Raw genomic sequence first — 20,592 nt, forward strand, 5'->3', positions numbered from 1 at the left:
ATTTTATGTACGCATGTGCACTTATATTCAGCTTTCTTAAGTCAAAATCACTTTTTAGCAGCAACTCTTCAGGGTATGTTTATACTAGCTGGTAATTTTTGGTTTTTGAAGATTTAATTTTTGGAAAACCTGATTTTTATTTTATTTTTTATTTTTTTGGCCAATGCACCCCTTGGGTTACCATAGTTCATAGTGATGTCAGCACACACAAGGCGGCCATCTTGTTTGACAGGCGTGTTTTTCAGCTTCTATTTATTTGAACTTTGAATTCAGGTCAACTCTATAATGGAGTCTATGTAAGGCTACAATTTTTTTCTCCTTTTTTTCCCCCTTTCAATTATGAGAATGAAGGCATGATATATTAAGAATACAAATATTATTTTTATAATAACTCAACACAAAAAATTATTAAACTTAATTTTTTTCATGTAACTTTAAGACTTTCTGGTAAAATTGCATAATTTTTTTTGCTAAAATTATAGCTATGACCTCGTTATCAATAATCCGCAAAGGATTGATTGAAATAAAAAGCACTTTTTGAAAACATCTTCTGTCATTTGTAATTTCTATTTTAGAAAAAAAACCCATTAAAATCAAGAAATTGGATCTGGAATGAAAAAATCTGCGTTTAAATTTTTACCCTGCTCTACTTTCAAATGTACTCCAACCCTTAATTTCTTGGTGCAGAAAAAAAGTTAAGTCACACAATAAGAAATGTAACATTTAATGTCATAACCTGCACAGAGGAAAGCAGAAACACAATCTGTAACAGAGAAATGCAAAGCTGGAAGTGAAAACATTGCTTTGCACAAACTGATGGAGTTTTGCACCAAAGTTGACGGAACAACCTTTGCTCTGCTCTCATATGACTCCTCTGTTCCCCTGCAGATATCCCTCTGTTGAAGGAAGCATGAAGCCTGCGACCCTCTATCAGCAGCAGCAGCAGCAGCAGCAGCAGCAGCAGCAGCAGCTCCTTCCTCTATCTGTCGCTGCTGTCCAGAACTGACTGTGGCTGTCTATTTACTTCCCCACAACTCCCCTCTGTCGTCCGAGCAGCCAGCAGAGAAGTGACTAGAACAATGCTCAATCTCCTACTGCAGCCTCTTCTGCTATTACTGTTTTCAAGCAAAACCAACAACCAGTACCGATACTGCAATATAAGCAATGATGGAGCCCACCGGACCCAAATACTGGTTGAACATGCGCAAAGGCCAGATGCATTAAGTGGAACCCAGTTGACGTAAATCCTGTAGATCCTGTGAATAAGAGTGAAAAATTACTTATTGAGTCAGGATTGTTACCATGCACTTGCCTCTCGCCCAGTGTAGTTATCTGTATCTCCACTGCAAATAGTTTTTTTTTTTTTTCAGCAAACGCTATAGACTCATCAGTTCTGATCAGAATCTTTGTTGATACAAAAAAAGAAAAAAGTTTGATTAACTTGTGATTTTTGGCTCCTGAAGCTTCGGCACTCAGAACTGTCTTCCCGCTGTACTTGAAAAGTCGTGAGTCACACTTGACTTTTCGCGGCCCTCTTCTGCGAATGCTGCATGTTGTTTTTCAGTTCACTGCTGTCACGGCGCGCTGAACGACGCATGAAGCCTCCTCTGTTTCCTTCGCTCTCTGTTCACCGCCGCTGTCTAGCAAATGGATTAGCCGGAGTGACAACCGTGTCGCAAAAGCTAAAAGCAGCGCGCGGCGTTTCATTAAGCACCATATCACAGCTATAAAAAGCCCTGCTTCTTTATTTTCCGCCTCCAGCTGCAGCCGTATCTAGAGGCCACTGCTTCTGCTGCATGAGTGGGATTGATTGGTGTTTTGGCTGCACATCTTACACTTCTCGTACAGGGAGAGGGGTGACGTGGTTTTCTGCCTGAGCTGAAGTGAGATGCCTGTTGTGATCGGACAGCTGGTTAAACTTTTTAAGGTTCCTATCGTTAAATTTTTTTCCTCAATGTATTTATTGTTTGCGTGTGACTATTTGCTTTGAGTTGCCGAATCGGAGTGTGTATGTGTGTGTATTTCTTGTGTAGCCAGGCAGGAGAGAACATGTCCAGATATGGTAGGCCTTGATGCAGCCCTTTTCCTGGTTTGCTTGTCCTCAGATTGAGGACAATGTCCCAGTCTTTCACCATAGGAAAACATCCCTCCCATCGCTTTAAAAAAAAAAAAGTCACATGAACAAACCAGCTTCACTTGTGGCATTGAGTTTGCAACACAATAAGGGTATTATTTATCCACTCTCAAGCTAGAATACGGCTGTAAAACTTCACTCTCCTTAAAGGAACTGGCTCACCCGTTTTCATGCTGAACTAAAGACTCTCCACTGTTAAGAATTGTGGAAACAAACTGCAACTGGTTGCAGTAAAATGAAGAAAAGGCTTTGTTAGATAGCAATATGCCCCCTTGTGTCCCCCTCAACATACTCACTCACTCACTCTTAACGCCAAGTGCAAATTAAAGAGAGAAAACACGTCCTTCTGTTCGAAGTCATTATCTGTTTTCATTGCCACTTGAAAAGCTTTGAGCTGGCCACAGTGGAAACAGCATGGCTCAGACAAACCCTGACAATTACTTCTTGAGCTTTGAAAACACACAGACACACACGAGCCGTCTAAATAATTGTTCTAGTTTTTATTGAGCTTTTTTTTTTTCTGTCATTGTCAGTGGCTACATTATTCATGCAAACAAAATGTTGCCTTAGATTTGTACATTTTCTTTTAATATGTATAATCTTAAGCCTCCAAATTGATTGCTTTACAGTTTTTGCAACTTGTTATTTTTCCAATTGCCTTACTCTATTCTTTTTCTATTCTATGCATAAAAAAGTCTTGATTTATCAATACGTTTACTTCTGTTGTGGGCTCAACTAGGCGAATGTCTGTCCCTTTCTGTTCTCCCCCACTGTTTTTCCAGCAACTGTGATGATTGACAATAATAACAATGAGCCTGAAAGCACCTATATTTCATTACCTTTTGGATTCTTTTGCTGCAAGGCTTCAAGTTTTAAGACGACTGGAGGAAAACAAAAGTTCTAAAGAAGCACTGTTGTACGGTGTTTATTCCCCAGAAATAACAGGTTAAAATTACCCATCTGGACTCTTAATTTCAATGCTTTAAACTTTTTTTTCTCTCTGAACATGGCAGTGGATTTGAAGATAGTAATTTAATATTTGTATAAAGTTTAATTTAATTTTACAGTGTGTATATAACTTTCTAATTAAAGCTTTCTTTTAAATGTGGAAGAAGGTGTGAACTTTGTTCAATGTCCTTATTTCTTTCCATGATGCACTGAATGTTAAGGAAATATTCTTGCAAACATTTTTATATGGACAGTTTTAGACCAGTTTTAAACAAATGCACACATAATTTTTGAAAGTGCATCATGCAAGCAGGGTTGCAAGTAACTTTTTTACATTTTGCTATGCTATATCTACAAATTTTAAGCCAATTTGAGCTAATTTGAGATTTATTGCAGTTTTATGAGGAACACTACATGTTTTACAAACAATTTGACAAATGCATGTCTGAGAAGTGGGAAAATGAGTGCAAATAGAGAACATAATGGATGACTATGATCATCCTCTTTACAGGATTGTTATACAGAAGCTTTGTTGTTAGTCAGAAGCTTAACAGAATCTCTGTAAGACAGACTGCTACTGGAGATCTTGCCCACAGCCATATCAACTCTAAAAACAAACACGGATATTATGAGTTACAACATTTAGTGTTTGTTCAATTGAACGTAATGTCTGATAACTTAACCACTCTACACTCAATAATAAATAAATGCATGATACACTTTTAAAGTTTAGACTAAAAAACAATGTTGGAAAAAATAGTTATCTTTCACATAAATCCCACTTAACTTAATGTAAGAAATACCTGAATGTGTTGAATAAATCCAAGTACATTCAAGCAGCTGAGGATACTTCGCATGTTTTCCTTCGGCTTTGATAAATTCATAAATCATTTGCGAATTTATCATGGAAAACCATAATGTCATAGTTAAAGATTTATTTTAGGACTGTCTCTGTTTTGTGAGTCTAAATAACGCAGTTCATCTTTCTTAGCCTATTATTTAGGTTGTTAAAAAGTAAAAAAAATTGAAAAGTTAAAGAATATTTAAAGAGTTAAAAAATATTTTTTTTCGACGTTTATCACGTCCTTTGTCTTAAAAACGCAAGCAGCCATTGTTTGATTAAACTCAGTAGTGTGTTAGTGACCCCCAGTGGTCAAAAACGTAACTACATCAGTTGGAAAAGACGTGTTTATGACGCCATATTCGGAAAAGTTCGGAATACGTTTCGGGTTTGTTCGTGTTCAGCAGTCTGTGCTTTCGCTCTAGGTCACGTGAGGCTTTTTCTTTAAAAAGACTCCGCCCTGAAACAGCAGCGGCACCATTTTGTTTCATCTTGCATTACAGTCGACGGTTGAGGGGATAGAAAGAAACAAATAAAAATAAGAAAGAATAGGTCTGCAATCTTCCTGGGGTAGGTACATAAAGTTAGAATATTTATATTTTCACTATAGCAATTCTGCATAGTTAGAAGAAGCGGTATAAATAGTTTCAGCTGTTATTTTTGATGCAGTAGCTTGTAACACAGTTAAGGCCTCGCCGTTGACTAGCATATGCTAACGGGGAAAAAATGCTTAAAACATCTTCTGGTTGCAGCAAATTAAACTAAAAACTGTCGACATGAGCGGATGTCGTATCTTCATCGGCCGCCTGAGCCCGTCGGCCCGAGAGAAGGATGTGGAGAGGTTTTTTAAAGGATACGGCCGCATTCGGGACATTGACCTAAAGAGAGGCTTCGGCTTCGTGGTGAGTCACCGCATGAGAAAGTAGGTCACGGTGAAATTACTGTTTGTGAACCGGAGAGCGTCTAATCAAAGTGGGGTTAAATTATTCCAGAGATTTTCACCTTATAAACCTAACGTTTGACTGCAGAGGGAGTGATTTTTTTTGCACCTCTTATTGAATTTTCAATGAGAAAAAGGAAAGGATGCCCCCGCCCCCTCTCCAAACCTCACCATGCTTCTCTGCTAGCCTGAGCAAGCACCAACCCGACATTTCGCATGAGTCTGAAGCGACATTAATGTACGCCTTGCGGGCAAGTTGAGCAATTAAAAACATCAGTTTTGCAAGCAATGATTAACTCAAACATGCATGTGTTAGAATACCAATTTTGCAAGAGTAAGATGTTGAGGTTGCATAGCTCTTTTATGAATGCCTCTTTGTGTTTTTTAGGAGTTTGATGATCCTAGAGATGCTGAAGATGCTGTGTATGAACTCGATGGCAAAGAGTTGTGTAATGAAAGGTGAGATTTTCCTGTTTTAAGTTAATGGACTTATTGAACTCTGTTCTGTTTACACAATGTTCTTTCAGGCCGTATTAGTTATTTGTTTCTGTACAGATGGGATAGCCACAAACCTGGATGTGCAAGGTTTCCCCCAGAAAACTTTCTAAGCCCTGTGCTCAGGGTGCATGGGCAGTCATTCATCCAGCGGCCTGTCATGTTTTTGAGTTAAAAAATGTTTAAAGTTGACATGAAATTTGAAAATATTACTTGATAATGATGTGTAATTGAAAGATTGGAATATTAATATCTGAATCCCAACTACAAAGTCTTAAAAATGCAACAAAATTTATTTTTTTTAAATATAAATACACAATGCTTAGCCTGGTGGGGGAACAAGAAAAGCCTGGTGGCCCACCAGGCTTATAATACTCTGGCGGGAAACCCTAATGTGTATTTTGATAGGGCTGCAAGTAATGTAGAAAAAAAAACAGAAGGAAAATGATTGTTTTTACAAATGAAACCTGCTTAAAATCTTTAAACGCTTGAATTTCAAATAGTTTGTTTTGAAGGTTTACAAATTGCTCGATTTCTATTAAAAGTGAACAGTTAAAAGTAGAAGTTTTGTAAAAAGCCTAAATTTGGAAAGTATTATTTAAAGTTGATATCAGATGTTTTCATACCCATAATGAAAATGCTTGCATGTTTTTTGTCCATGTCTGACTAAACTTCTCTTACTGACTGTTTTAGGGCAGTTATTTTATGTAAGACATAACATTTTATTATATTTTAGTTTATCCTGTCTTGGCTGTAGAATATCATATATTCAACTCCAAAGTTTGGTGCTGGAAAAGTGCTTGAACCTTACTGTGGGGAAAAAAATTTACAAACCCTGAAAATGTAATAGAAATTGCAGGTATATACTGTTATACCAGCAGTTGCAATACTAACTAAACAAACTTATTTTGAGAAGACAGTGGTGAGTAATTGTAAGACTGCAGTCTGTAGACATGCAGACTTGGACCAAAACACTCATTTGTGGTGAATTATGATTCTGAAGTATTGACTCAGGGAGGGTTAAATGTAAATGCACGCCACTCCATTCTATCACATTAAATTAGAATCATTTGTGGTTGTAACTTGGAGTTTAGGGAGTGAATAAGCACCAGCTTCCTACTCACATCGGTCCTTAATTGGCTTACTAAATCATGTCTGTCAACTGAGCTTTTCTGTTTGTATAACTATGGAGTTTCTATTTTTTAAATCCAAAATCTTCCCTTGTGAACTGCAGGGTCACCATTGAGCATGCTCGTGTGCGTCTGCGGGGGGGCCGCGGGCGAGGAGGCGGCGGCGGAGGAGGAGGACGTTTCTCTGACCGCTACGGTAGAGGTTCCCAAAACAGTCGGAGGTAAAGAGAGGCTTTTACTTTCCTATTGTTTCTGTTTTATGGGTTTGTATGGGTGTGAGATATCCATTCAAACAGAACAACTTTATAATAAAGTCCAATTTAACTCTTGATCAAACGCCTAAACTTGGAAAGCGTTATTTACAGTTGAAACCATTTATTTTCATACACCTTAAGACAGTTTGAAGTTAAAGCAAACTGAACTTGTTTTAGGTTATTTTTATGTGCTAAATATACCCCTACACAATAAACAAATCAATTAATCGCATGATAAAAGAAAAGAAACTCAATCATTTTCATTTGCTTGATTTATCATCGTTTTCTTTTTTCTCTCTCTTTTTTACCAAAAACTGAATGATAAAAGTCTTCAGTCTGGTGTTTTGGTCTCAACTGTCCCTGTTTTTGAAAGATAATTTTGTTTACAGAGCTGTAATAATTTATTTTACTTGTTTCTGTTTATTTTTGGATATTTCAAATGTCTTCCAGTTCCAGTGTTTAAATGTTCATTAGAATTTAAAGTTTATTGATCATTGAGATATTGTTTATTTCCTCCCTTCTTTTTAAAGTCTGTTTGGCTGTGAACACATGACTCTATAATTGTTTTTTCTTCTTCTTGGGAATAGTTTTGTGCTACTTTTTTGTCTTGAAATAAAGAGATAAGATAAGATTTATTTGTCATTGTCATCAACAGATTACGAGATTGAGATTTGCTCGACTCGAGTTGAGATGATAAGAAAGGTTTACTTCTTATTTATTTTTTAATTTCCTTCTAGCCGAAACCCGCCTCCGATGCGCACCGAGAACCGTCTGATTGTGGAAAACTTGTCCTCCCGCGTGAGCTGGCAGGTTAGCATTTCTTTTAAATGTATTATTTTTCACAAATATCACCACCTGCATTTATTTAATTCCAACAATACACATTCTTGTACAATTGACTGCTAAAAAACCAACTTTAAAAAATGTATTTGTATTATCATACTTAGCCAGGTGAGTTGGTTTCAGTAATTTTGTAATTGTTTCAGAATTAAACACTTATTGATATTTTTTAAATGCAGTTTTAGCTAAACACAAAGCAACAAAACACCAAATTTGTTCATGTTTTCACATTTTAACCAATTCTCCACCCCTTTATTTGCCAGCTTGACTGTTGTGTCATGTGGAAGAGCTCGCTTATGGTGGAGTTAACCCCTTCTGGGTCCTTCAGTCTGGGTTGAGCCTGTGCTGTCAGCCAGTGTGTCCTACTCCTAGTTGATGCCTGCTGGTCATGTGAGCGCTCGCTCCACACTAGAGGCGCTGGCGGCCCTTCGCTCGCTCGCACCGCCTGCTGTGTGGTTGAGGGCGAGAGAGAGAGGAAACAGAGTTGGCAGAGAGAAAGCAGAGGAGAGAGCGAGAGTCGATGGTGGTGGCGTATTGATCGATGGTTCGTTAATTTGAGGGGCTTCGATCGATCGATATCCCCCCATCCTTCCTTCCCCCGTGGTGTCCCCCACTCATCGTGAGAGAGAGAGAGGGTGTGAGTTCCTCCCAGGGGCCCGTGGATAAAATCTGCTGTAATCCTGGTAATGGTGGGCTCGGAGAGCCTGCGGCCCACCCCAAAGGGTATCGCTCTCAGGTAGTAGTTTCCTCTCTTCCACCCTGTTCACTCTTTACTGAGGTGGGGTGCCGAGACGGGGGCGGTCCCGGCGCCCGGCACCACCCGTACCCTCCTTGTCGGGAGGGAAATGGGGCTCTTGGTGCCAGATGCTGCAGCCCAGTGGATGAAGATGATGATCATCTGTGTAGTTTTAAAGGAGCGATGAGCTCACAGATCTCAATGCTGCTGGAAGAAACTGACCTTGTGCTGCAGTGATCCCTGACAGAAAGGGTTTACATCAAAACAAACCCATTATTATTATTATTATTTTAATCTGTATTTTTTTATTTTTCTAAAACCAATCCTGTTAGAAGCACTGAGTCGGTGAGCAGCCATTGAGTTTCTTGGACTCATCCTCTGTAATTGCTGTAGTCTGTGTAGTTCTGAGAATCTAACTATCTCTCCCTTTGGGTAAATCAGTGCAGTTAATATCTCAGCCTGTGCTTGTTGCTCGCCGCACCCCTCCGAAAACTGACCTGAGTTTGCGTGTGTAGGACCTGAAGGATTTCATGAGACAGGCTGGAGAGGTGACATTCGCAGACGCACATCGGCCAAAACTCAACGAAGGGTAAGACTCAGGGTGCTAACAAGAACGGGAGGGAATTTATCCAGAAAAACGTCCTGTTAGAATTTACATTTATTTCTGTCTTGCACAATAAATCAATAACAGTATATAAACATTGTTAAAATTGTTTTTTTGTTCGTGTTTTCTTCACACAATGATGATTTATTGCCGTCTTAAGGCTGGGCAATAAATAAATAGCAATATGTAATGACAGACAAGTGATCAATATCAATAGATGATACACCTGATGGCTTCCGTTTCATTTTCTTTAAAAAAAAAAAAAAGTTTCTTCTATTTTCCTCTTTCAGGGTGGTTGAGTTTGCCTCTCATAGTGATCTGAAAAATGCCCTTGAAAAACTGTCTGGAAAGGAAATCAATGGAAGGAAAATCAAACTTATTGAAGCTTCCAAAAAGAGGTGAGTTTCCCGCATCAAATTTTCCCTCTACTATAAAATTAAACATTTCAAAAGTAACTGTTTGAGCAAGGAAAGTATTGGCTATAACTTGAAAGCTTGAATTTCAATTAAGTATATAAGGTGCGGAATATCACAGTTTTGTAATAAAATGTAATCTAACGTTTTATTGAAAACCTAAACTTGGAAATTGTTACATATGGTTGAAACCTGATATTTTAATACACCTAATAATAAGACTTTTTTTCTCACTCTGAAGTTAAATTAACAAAACTTTTCTTCTTTTAGGCCAGTTAGAATCACCAAAGTTATTTATATTTGTCAAATGTAAGAAAACTTGGCGAGAAGATTATTTTAGAGATTTATTTTTTACTGCAACGTTCTTGGTTTTAGCGTTTAATTTGAGCATTAAGGTCATTTACCTCAACACTAATTGTTTGGATTGTTTCAGTGCCTTCTTGATATGTATTTGAAATAAAGATTGGCTGTATAAACATTTAAATGTTTATACATTAAACATTATTTAAATAGTGTTCTTGGAGGAGAGGCACTTCAGAACAGTTTCCTTGATATAGAATATTATCACAAGACCTTATTAACATATCGTATAATAGTAAATTGAAACTTGTTGGAAGAGTTTGAGAACATGCCTTGGAAAGTTCTTAAATTTGTCCAAATTTTATCTGAGCATTTTTTCTAGTTTTAAATGTGAGATTTTTCTTTCAGTTGTCACCATTTTTCCATCCTAATCGTTTTATTTCTGCTTTTTTAGGTCGAGAAGCCGTTCCCGTTCGGACAGCTCGTCCCGCTCGCGCTCCCGTTCCCGCGGCCGCTCCCAGTCCCGCTCGCCCAGACGTTCCCGGAGCCCCGCCAAGGCCCACCACCGCTCCCACTCCCGCAGCGGCACACCGGCGCGCGGTGCCTCCTCGCCCAGCCCCAAATCAAAGGACCCCAAACGCTCGTCCAAAAACAGCAAATCAGTAACGCCGTCCTCGCCGCCGCCGGCTCAGAGGTCGTCCAGATCCCGCTCTCGTTCCAGATCCCGCTCACGCTCCCGTTCTCGCTCCAGATCCCCACGCTCCCGCTCTCCTTCTACCGACAGTCAACGCTAAACTGGTTTTAAAAAAAAAAAAAGTAACTAGAAAACTCCCGGTGCCTCCTGCGAAAGCGGCGAGATGAGGTTTTGTTTCAGATTTTTGTTTCCTTTTTGGATTGTTCTTGTGACTGTCCTCAAGTTATTTTTTTACCAACACAAACCAGGCTCATCTGAAATGATTAGCTGTCGTTTTTCCATTATTAATTGGCAGGATTTTTCCAGAATGCTTCTGAACTCGGAGTGACGCCTCACCTCTAATCTGTGTTATGTGTTACCTCTATATGTGTTATAACACAGCAGTACAGTTGCGATTACAAAGTGAGCCACCATAAACCTGGCTGAATTATGGGACCCGGTCATTTCTTTTTCTTCCTTTTTTCTTTTTCTTTTCTTCCTTCCTTCAGGATTTTTGTTTTCCATCCAGATTCACTCATCCAACCTCACATAAAACATGCTTTTTTTTGTGCTTGAAGCTAAAATACAAAACACAGATTTTCCTTGCATTGGCAGCTTCTCTTCCAGGCTCACAACTGTACAGCTGCAGATTATTCCACTGGTTTAAACCTGTATATTCTCTTCATGTATGCTAGTTTTTTTGTACAGAGGCAAAACTCTTGAGGATGAAGCTAACCCTTCAGTTGCCCTCTGTGAGCAATATTGTTGCTTATTGGAGTGATATTTCTTAAATTGGGGATTTATGTACATACTGCAGTCTTCTGCTAAGTGTTGAGCTGTGTACATGTTACCACTAGGGTACTCTGACAGATGTTACTGTGTGTGTACATATAGACATGAATCTGAGGGAAAAAGTTTTTTTTTTGTGTTTTTTTTTGTACATGAGGATTTTTATTTTCAGTGACAATAGATGTTTGTATGGTGTATTGAAAATAGACTTGATGAATAAATCAATTTTAATAAACCATAAGTTTTGTCTTTAATATGGTTATATGACACTTTTCCACTTGTTTAAAGTGATATTTTTTATTTGGGGGATGCGGTAGTCATGCAGTCTCTTCAGAAACCTTCAGCTTCTCCTCTGTCGACGTCGGCCGGTATGATTCTGTTGATCAATTAAATTATTTTATTAAATAAAGAAAACATGCATATGGCTAAAAAAGCTTTAATAAAAATACATAAAATGACTCCTGAAATGGTTATGTTAAGGTTGTTTGTTATTCTGAAGTTTGCTTCCTGGAAATCTATAATATTGAATTTTTTTTCTTAATTATTTCAGCCAACCTTTCTTGTCTAAGGAGCAAAATTATTTTTTTTCAGTTCTGGACATAAAACAGGAAATGTTTAAACCAACCAGGAGCTAAAAATAAAACCTATTTTATTGAGGTACTTTGGGAATTTTAATTTATTTTAGTAATTGCAGTGTAAGATACAAATGTGATTTTTGCCAGAGCAGAAACTACTTTTTGACTATTTTAACCCTTTCATGCATGATTTAGGATCCCTTATCTCAGGATTTTTGATTTTCTTGAGGCATAGAAAAAAATTTATAGGATTTTTTTTTCTAGGTGATCAGTTGTAATTTTCTCCAAGTACAAAGTTGTTATTTAGAAAGTACGTCACCAGTATTAGTCTATAGGGGTTACATGATGTCACAATATTTTTACCTGCAAGAGTTTTACAGCAGAAGGAAGGACTGGATATTTCTGAGTCGCTTTTTCGTCTGCCATATTGAATTTAACAAATATTTTCTTGCACTTGCAGTGGATGGCCAGTAGTTGGCAGTGTATTGCATGATGCACTGTTGTCCACTTCAGTGGTCTGTGTGCATTTCCAACGTAAAAATCCACAAGAAAATGGCTTTTAGGAAGCTGTCCACTACATGAAAGAGTTAATTATGAATATGTAAAGAAATAATCAGTGCTATTCCCATCTTCAGAAGGTGATAAATTAAAGATAAACCTACTATAAAAGTATTATTTTCTAAATTCATCTTCAGTGGGTCTCACCTTTTCCTTTTGTCATGAACCAGTGGTAACACCTGAACAGAACGACAAGCAGCGCCGCCTCGGTTACCTGGAAGAACCCCAAGACTAATGGGAACAGGTACATGGGTCCGATCACAGCGGGGGGGAAGGCTACCTTCACTATGGTGGCACACAGTTGGATGTTCTGACAGCCAGTTTCCATAGCAACGGTCCTCCGCTCTCTGAGGGGTGAGGGAAGATTTATACATAAGTCATGAATGTATGTAGAGAAACGTTCATGGTTCACTGCTTAGCTGACGCAGAATCAGCATTTACACAAACTTAAAGCTGTAATATTTAGGTTTTTCTGTAGTAGACCAACACAAATGAGTGAATAATTTTAAATCGGAGGGAGATTTCACAAATTAGTATTGGTATTGAGCCACCGTGAGTGAATGCCTTTCACTGGTACATGTGACACTTTTCCCGTAAGAGAAATAATCTGCCAATAGGAAAATATCGACATTTTCGTCTCTATTAAGGAATTATTGAGTTATTAAAACGAGCTCCCATATCTTGCTGAAAATTAACTAGTTAGTTTTGTCGTATTTCAAGTGAACTAAGATATTTACATTAGAAACTAGACCAAAAGTACTTGGTAAGATTTTGTGTTTTTGCAGCTTATTGTGCACTAAAACCAGTTTCACTGCTTGCTCAGGTTGGTGACATAACATAACCCCATGGAAGTGCATTTTTTGACCTAAACTGCTAGAGAAGGTGGTGAAGTTGTTCATGATTGACTAGGTCAATAATCGAGGTCAATTGTTTACAATTGACTAGGTCAGTCGTAAACAAGAAAAAACATTTTTAACCAATCCGAAGTCAAAAGAAAGACTTAGGCAAATATGGATTTTGGATTGTAGTAAGTGTCCTGATGATAGGCCGGGTAGAAAGGAGGTCAATATTATGCAGAAAAATTGCCTAAATATGACTCATGTAATTATGCTATGACGCTACCAGTTTGTAAAAACATTTGATTCATGCATCATTGTTCTTCTTTGTATTTCTGGGTTTCAGACACTTGACCCCGATGACGCACAAAATTCAGGTGGAGGTCAGAAAGTGGATTTCTGCGGTTCACAGCAGCAACATGGATCACAGCGAGTACGCTAATGTCCTAAATGGGCTGGCACAGACGAGGTATCTCAACGTATATGTAGTTTCAGGTTGAGTCAAATTTAGGATCAAAGGAAGTACTAAATGGCTGACAACCTGTTTCTACCCAGGTGAGTAGTGAGTTGTGCTATTTTAAGTAATTAGTCTTTGATAGCAATGCTATTGCTAAAAACAAACTAACGCATGTTATTTCTATAACGTTGGATCTCCTGGTAAATAATTTATTTAGCTTCTGTAAACCCAAATTCATGCTGGAGTTGTTTGTTAATGTTGAGTCGTTCTGCATTTCTACAATGTAGGTCAAATATTCACAGCGATCTACAGAAAACCCAGTAAAAACAACGTTTGACCATATAAAAATAATATATCTTACCTTACATATGACTGCTTTTCTTTCTCAGTAACTGTCCAATAAAATATCTGAAAATGCAATTTAAACGATGTGATCCTTACCTGTTAGAAAGTGGAAACTCTGGCATTGTTAGTTTCCACACCTCCTGCTTTTAGCCGCAGATTGTTGACACACTTTTCTCGTCTTTTTCTGGTAAGTTTTTTAAAATTAACTCCTTTGTGACCGATTATCTTTGGAGAACAAAAATAACTTCCATCTTTCTCTCTATTAGAGCAGTTGGACCAACCGTACACTACACAGACTTTAGGCATTTTGAAGCTGGATCAACAGAAGTAAACGGGCTGCGTTTACTTTCTGATCCCAATCTGCATTGCGTGACCTCGGTGCTACGTCACCTGCACAATAAAGTTTGTGGCCCTAACATAAAGCCACTATAAAATAAAATACCGTTAAGTACTTACGGCTGTGCGAGCCTGAAGACCCAGGAGATGATGTAACCAAAGGCGTAGCCAATCAGGGGCATGAGGGCGGCGATGGCCATGAGAGGAGGCGAGAGCATGTGAAGGAGGGAGCTTCCAATTTCAACGATGGAAATGATGCAGATGACAGGCATGGAAATCATCAAAACACTGAGGCCCACCTGAAAACGACAGAAACGAGAAATGGATCAGACTTACAAATTTGTAGTACAGTAGTCTCCAAGTATTTCAATTTTTTCTGCTGAATCATTTTACGCTCTTTTTTACACTCATTTATAACCAACTTAAAACGAGTTTAAAAAATGACTACCTAAAAGAAAAATATGAAAAAACTAGAATAAATTCTTTCCACATTGATTCGACCGACCTTTGTGATTATCTTTGAATACTGCGGCCGGTAGTAGTTGATGAGGATGCCGGCTCCGCAAGGTATCAGGATCACAACCAGGGATGTGATGATGCCCACGTACGGCACCGCTTTCTGCAGGTTGGAGAAGCCATGGCAGTACAGGTAGAGCAGCAGAGGCATCATGGCCAGAGCCAGCAGCGTGGAGCAGGAGGTCATCACAATGCTGAAGGGACAAAAAAAAAAAACAATTTCAATGCTTGGAAAGGCTTTTCCATCTTCAAATCTTCAATATTTATCAATATTTAATATATTTAGGCTGTATGTAACTTTCATTTATTAAAAAAAGCGGTTCATCAACCTGCAATCCTTACACTGAACACAGTTTTATTAAATTCAGATCAATTAATCACACAGTGGTAAGATTTAAAAAAAAAAAGAAACAGAACATTACCTACTTTTTTAATCACAAATACACATAAACAACCTTTTACAAATCTGAATTTAAAAAAAACCCGCCAATATATATTCAGCAACAGAAATACAATGAAAGTTTAAAGTTTGTTGTGCCTGCCTAACTTTACTTGTAATGAACAGTAAATCCTCTAGGGGCCGCCAATGAGGTAAATAATGCAGGTTTTGTTTTGTCAAGTCAATCAGGTGAACCTTTAGCCTGGTAACAGTAAGATGGTTTATGGTCTCCATAATATTACACAATAGACGCAGAAGTTGTTTTTTATTCCCACTAGTTATGACGGTACAGTACGTTCTCTTGGACAGTAAAAAATTAAGCAAGAATTTTATGTGTGCATGTAAACACTATAAAGCTGAAACTGCGCTGTAGGAACGCAGCAGTTTAAGCAAACTGCTTTTCCTTTAGCATATCTTTTCCACTTTATTATTATTAATTATTATTGTGACTAAGTGCAAAATGGAATTTAAAGTTTTTTTCCCACCATTTTGACTTTATTGTTGAAATTCTTCTATGTTAATAATAATAATAATAATAATAATAATAATAATAGTCTTTCGTCCACAATTTGACAATTAACAGTCATCTTGAAAGGTTAGTTCACAGAGAAACTATTCCCTACTTGTTATCAAATGAGCAGTATTATGTAATCAACGTTTTTGAGTTTTACATCATGTTATAATGTGATTCCCTCATCAAAAACATACCTGGAGTTTTGCTGAGGTTATTTCATGTGTGCATTAGGCCTTGGTGGGGGGGTCAGAGGTGCAGCTCCTCCCCCACTTGGCTCCTTCAGACTATCCAGCAGCAATTAGCAAACAACTTGTGGAAGTACACATCAGCAGAGCTCATATTGACCCTTTGTAACTACCACTTAAGCATTCACCATGTTGGATGTTCGAAGTGAGAGATGGGAGTATTGAACAGACCGACTTAAATTGTTTTCCAAAGTTGTTTTTGCCAGTTTATTCATGATTTCTACTTGTTTTAGTCAAAGTAATTTGTATAAGCAACGTAGCACACCTGGTTGGGGGATCATAGACGGAGGTATTTTCAAAAGCTTCTCATAGCTAGCTCAGAAACTGGCCAGTACCTCCTCCCTCCTGATGTGTTGATCGAAGTGGGTAATTGCCTGAATTTACACCACATGATTTATGTCACTACGCCATAAACAGCGTTTCCCTTTAAACCGGAGCAACATTAAACACGTTCAGAAGACGAGATGCTAACCAGACATGCTAGGCTACATGACGGTGCGGCACTGTCTCCATGGTTACCAACGGTTAGACACGTACCTTCTCCATAATGCGATATTTCACATCTTTCTCATAATACTTACTTATAAAGTATATGAACGTTAATCTTCTTATCTTGTAAAAAGTGTTTGCTGCGCGATTTCACCGAAATTTCACCGCAGCAAACACTGTCATCATTATAATAATAATAATATTATTATTCTTATGCTGTCATTATTATTATAATGACAGCATAAGAATGCTGTCATTATTATTGACAGCAGCTATCCATCGCCGCCGGAAATTTCCTCATTAAAAAGTGAAATAGCCTATAATAAAATGACAAGTTTGGTTTCTAACCTTGTCTGTTCATGCAGACCTGTTTATGCAGAACCCCATGACCAAATGGTCATGGGGTTGTGAAATCAACTAAATATAAGTGATATTAGGCTACAGACGTCTGTTTCTAGACGAGCTTTAAAGGAGCGCAATGGTTTTCGAGAGCGTCTTGTTTTGACTTCCTCAAGGCGGAGTTTCAGAAAGAGCAGGAGGTTTTATTTGTTGTCCTGAACATGTCTGTGTACCTGAGGTTCATGTCTCCCTTTATAGCCAGAGCCAGGATGTTGGACATGGCTCCTCCAGGACAGCAGCCGCAGATCAGAATCACCACAGCTGTGGCTTCAGGCACCTGGAACCCCTGCAACAACAACACGGGGTATATGAGGAACATATCAAGACGAGTCGCGTTAATAAGAAAAATAAGCAGCTTAGTTGATGTCCTGCAGGTCATTCAACTCAATATATCAGTAATCAAGGTACTAGTTATTTATGAGTCTCTGTGAAAGACTCATAAATAAAGATGCCTGATGATTAGGAGAACATGTCAGTGGCGACGTAAATCATTAGAGCTGAATGACCTGCAGAGCATCACCTGCAATTATTTGAGCTTGTTAGCACAGCTCCTCAAAAATATTTTGACAATTTTAACAGAAGCTTGAAATGTTGCGACTCAAAGTACCTGAAAAATAATTCTGATTTGTTTGCTTACACAGAAACTTTCTTGTTTCGGTCCTCAGATTTTCCCACACTATCTTCAGAACCGTTAAAAACATTCTGTTTTTTTTTCTTTTCTGTTTGTTTGTTTACTTGTCAAACTTCTAAATCTATTTTAACGTTTTTCTATTCTTTTCTGTTTTTTGTTGTGTAGTGAGGTTTTTATGATGATGCTTTCTCAGCTTTTGCAGGTTTGAACCAATTTACAAATGTGATTGAAGCCTGTAAACATGTATTTGGTAAATGATTGCATCTGGATGCAGTGCAATGCAAGAATGCAAACAGATTTAAATCTGCTGTACAAACCTTAGTCAAGCAAAACGCTGTTAGAGGCATGATGCCATACTGGGAGAGAATTGCGATGGCCACACCTTTCGGTTTCAGTATGTGATCCTGGAAAGCAGCAGAGAGTAGAAATATTACAGTAATGTGATCAAGAGAAACTTTAAAACAGGTGGATTCATGTGGATGAGCTGCTTACTTTGATCTTGGTCACCTCCATGGTGCATCCCAGTGAAACCATGATGGTTAACAGCACTATAATCATTATTATGTTGATGGTTTTGTCCATCACTGGTGACAGAAGAAACGGGTAAAGCGAGCTGGTGTTGGCAGCTGTCAGATTGGGCGAGAAGCCATCATTTTTCGGAAAATCTGAATCAGAAAACGGATTTTCTGTGCCGCCCATGTCGAGATCCAGGCCTGAAAAACAGATCAAGCTGATGAAACAAAAGTACAGCCTCAACTGTCATCTGAATATTCATTCTGAAACTTTAATGGTTCATTAAACTGTTAGAACTTCCTCTGTTCCACAAATAGCAACCCATTATTATCAGAGAACAGATTAAGCCAAATTAAGAAAAAAATACTCTAAATCTGACACTTTTTTCAGTCTTTGCCAAAAGCAGACATGTTGCTTTTAGTCTGACAGGCAGGATTATTTCAGTAGTTAAGATCAGTGATTAAAAAGCGCTTCGTACGTCAGTTCAGAGTACACGTTTTATAGTCCTGGAGCCTTTGAACTTATTTTACACGAGCTGTTCTGAATCTGATTCTTTCATTATTTAAGCACAGATGGATCTTTGCGTTTTGGGTGACAATCAAGAAAACCACTAAGGTATGAAAGTTTATTTTTCCTTGTGTTGTTGGAAATGAACTGGATTGAATAGTAAGACTGAAGTCTTTAAAACAAAAAACTGATAGCATAAGTATGAAATTAGACATAATTCATGCTCAGACTGGTTTGAGTTAGAATTAGATAAATCCAAATGATTTAATTCAGACTTTTTAATATGAACAATTAGCTAAAAATACAGTGATATTCAGCCAAAAAATATAGAAACTGAAAACATAGAATCTGATAAATCTATCAACAAAGAATATGCATCATATGGTGCATATCTATTTATATCTGTTTCTGCCTCCATCTCCAGAACTGACAACCACATCCTCCCTGCAGGCGCACACGCATGCTGTGTGCAAACAAATAACTTTCACAGGATTTCTGTTTCTCTCTCTTAAAATTAAACAATCATATGGAAAAAAGAAAAACTACCGACGCAAGAATGTTGTCAAAAGACTTACTGTACAAGGCTGCAGGTGAAAATTGCACACCTGTTTGAGGAGGTCAGATTGTAGGAAAACTGTGATTTCCCCAGAGACAATCACTCCTCAGCTGGGAGATGTGTTTGCAGCTTTTTTACCTGTTGGGCAACACGTTTCCTCTTATCTTCTCCCCTCCTACTTTACTCCTCTCCAGGATTAAATCAGGTCAACTAAGTAATCTATAACTTATTTGAGTAAATTAGTTTAAAAAAAACAACAACAACTCTTGGGTTCAATAGTTGTTTTTTGTCCTGAAAATTGTCATTAATTTAAAATATTTTCTGACACCAGTCCAGGAAATATATAATAAGTTACACTATGATAAGCCTCCCATTATAGTAACTTAAAATGGGAGACTATTTACCCGTTATAATCTTTTTTAAACTTTGGAGTGGAAACGTCAGTGGAAATGACCAGTGCTTATTTGTGTCTGTTCCCCCTTTATTCAGGCAGACAACTTTTACCTGAATGTTTTTACTGCAGCTAAAATAACACATTGGTTTTGTTTTATGTTAAATAAAAATTTTAAAAGATACTATCATTCCTCTTTCTTATTTTGCTTAATGGCATTTAGTTCTGCAAGTCATCCCTGAAATTCTGATGCACAAGTCCAAGAGTAAACGCCGTTACAAAGAGTTAATACAATAAAAACATGATTATCTGCAGTATTATTCACGAAAAGAACACAGCACTGATGTATTAAATAAATTATACATACAGTACTCTTAATGATATTTTAGACCATTGCATTAGGGAATACATCCAACGAGCTTCTTTCCAAACTTTAACTGTTTTTAAAAACAATTACTCATTCACTTTTAATCCAGCAAACATTGAATGAGTAATCTGGAGCCTTGCTAAAGTAAATTTTTATCAGTTTATTTGTACTTTTATTAAGTACAGTGCTGGAAACAGACAAACAAACAAAAAAACAGAATTATTTTGTAAAAACTCGGAAATGTTCCCTCAAAATGTAGCTAAGCTGTGCGGATGTTAGAGAAAGAGCTGTAATGTGATTCATAAACAGTTTTTACATTAAACAAAAGTCTCGTTTCACTCCGCTGCTCTCCGAGGTTAACTTGCCCTTCTCTGTGTCTGACAGGCGGGGAACCAGCAGAGGTGGGTCAGGTTGCCCTGTGTATTGTCTTGAAGGCTTGACCCCAGGTCAAACTGTGGAACAGATTGGTTTCCTCCACATCTGGAGAAGTTTGTGAAGTTATGTTATGTGTTTTATTGAATTGCAAAGACATAAATGTTAAGGTGCCCTGCGACAGACTGGCGACCTGTCCAGGGTGTACCCCGCCTCTCGCCTGGAACGTAGCTGGAGATAGGCACCAGCAACCCTCCCGACCCCATTAGGGACAAGGGTGAACAGAAAATGGATGGATGGATGGATGGATAAATGTTAAGGAGAAGTAATTTGCAAAGCGTGCTCACTTGTCTAAGGTTAATTATTAAAGTTAAGGCTTGCAGGTTATTTTTGTTTATGCCTAGAGTGAAAGTAAAACCAAGATTTACGTGCTGAACTCTTTAAATATT

General features: G+C 37.9%; 3 protein-coding genes across 3 annotated transcripts in view; 2 read left to right on the top strand and 1 right to left on the bottom strand.

Moving 5' to 3' along the window:
* Window positions 1–3,245, top strand: part of susd6 (sushi domain containing 6) — a 34,568-nt gene extending 31,323 nt beyond the window's left edge. The window contains exon 7 of the mRNA XM_028040316.1: window positions 889–3,245. Coding sequence (XP_027896117.1) covers window positions 889–914 — 26 coding nt within the window. The 3' untranslated portion in view covers window positions 915–3,245. The remainder of the gene's footprint in view (window positions 1–888) is intronic.
* A 1,113-nt stretch (window positions 3,246–4,358) lies between these two features.
* On the top strand, window positions 4,359–10,451 carry srsf5b (serine and arginine rich splicing factor 5b). Its single transcript, XM_028040318.1, has 8 exons — window positions 4,359–4,493; window positions 4,676–4,825; window positions 5,252–5,322; window positions 6,593–6,709; window positions 7,480–7,552; window positions 8,834–8,907; window positions 9,213–9,320; window positions 10,090–10,451. Exons 2-8 carry the CDS (start codon window positions 4,700–4,702, stop codon window positions 10,427–10,429), a joined length of 909 nt encoding a protein of 302 aa, XP_027896119.1. The 5' UTR covers window positions 4,359–4,493; window positions 4,676–4,699; the 3' UTR covers window positions 10,430–10,451.
* Window positions 10,452–10,996: 545 nt separating this feature from the next.
* On the bottom strand, window positions 10,997–19,314 carry slc10a1 (solute carrier family 10 member 1). Its single transcript, XM_028040317.1, has 8 exons — window positions 19,033–19,314; window positions 17,930–18,150; window positions 17,755–17,841; window positions 16,980–17,092; window positions 14,710–14,914; window positions 14,325–14,503; window positions 12,378–12,577; window positions 10,997–11,473 (listed from the first exon to the last, which is right to left on the bottom strand). The coding sequence occupies exons 2-8, from the start codon at window positions 18,134–18,136 to the stop codon at window positions 11,415–11,417; spliced, it is 1,050 nt and encodes a 349-aa protein (XP_027896118.1). The 5' UTR covers window positions 18,137–18,150; window positions 19,033–19,314; the 3' UTR covers window positions 10,997–11,414.
* Between the last annotated feature and the right edge of the window lie 1,278 nt (window positions 19,315–20,592).

The sequence above is a fragment of the Xiphophorus couchianus genome, chromosome 15 (assembly GCF_001444195.1).
Source record: "Xiphophorus couchianus chromosome 15, X_couchianus-1.0, whole genome shotgun sequence".
Classification (NCBI taxonomy): Eukaryota; Metazoa; Chordata; class Actinopteri; order Cyprinodontiformes; family Poeciliidae; genus Xiphophorus; species Xiphophorus couchianus.

Bases quoted from the DNA above. Each gene is read 5' to 3' on its own strand.
- slc10a1 (XM_028040317.1), bottom strand. From the start codon at position 18,136: ATGGGCGGCACAGAAAATCCGTTTTCTGATTCAGATTTTCCGAAAAAT. The intron at 14,504-14,709 runs GTCGGTCGAATC...TGTCGTTTTCAG, and splicing joins ATTCAAAGATAATCACAAAG to GTGGGCCTCAGTGTTTTGAT. The intron at 11,474-12,377 runs GTGAGACCCACT...ATTGATCAACAG, and splicing joins GTTCATGACAAAAGGAAAAG to AATCATACCGGCCGACGTCG.
- srsf5b (XM_028040318.1), top strand. From the start codon at position 4,700: ATGAGCGGATGTCGTATCTTCATCGGCCGCCTGAGCCCGTCGGCCCGA. The intron at 4,826-5,251 runs GTGAGTCACCGC...TGTGTTTTTTAG, and splicing joins AGAGAGGCTTCGGCTTCGTG to GAGTTTGATGATCCTAGAGA. The intron at 8,908-9,212 runs GTAAGACTCAGG...TTCCTCTTTCAG, and splicing joins CGGCCAAAACTCAACGAAGG to GGTGGTTGAGTTTGCCTCTC.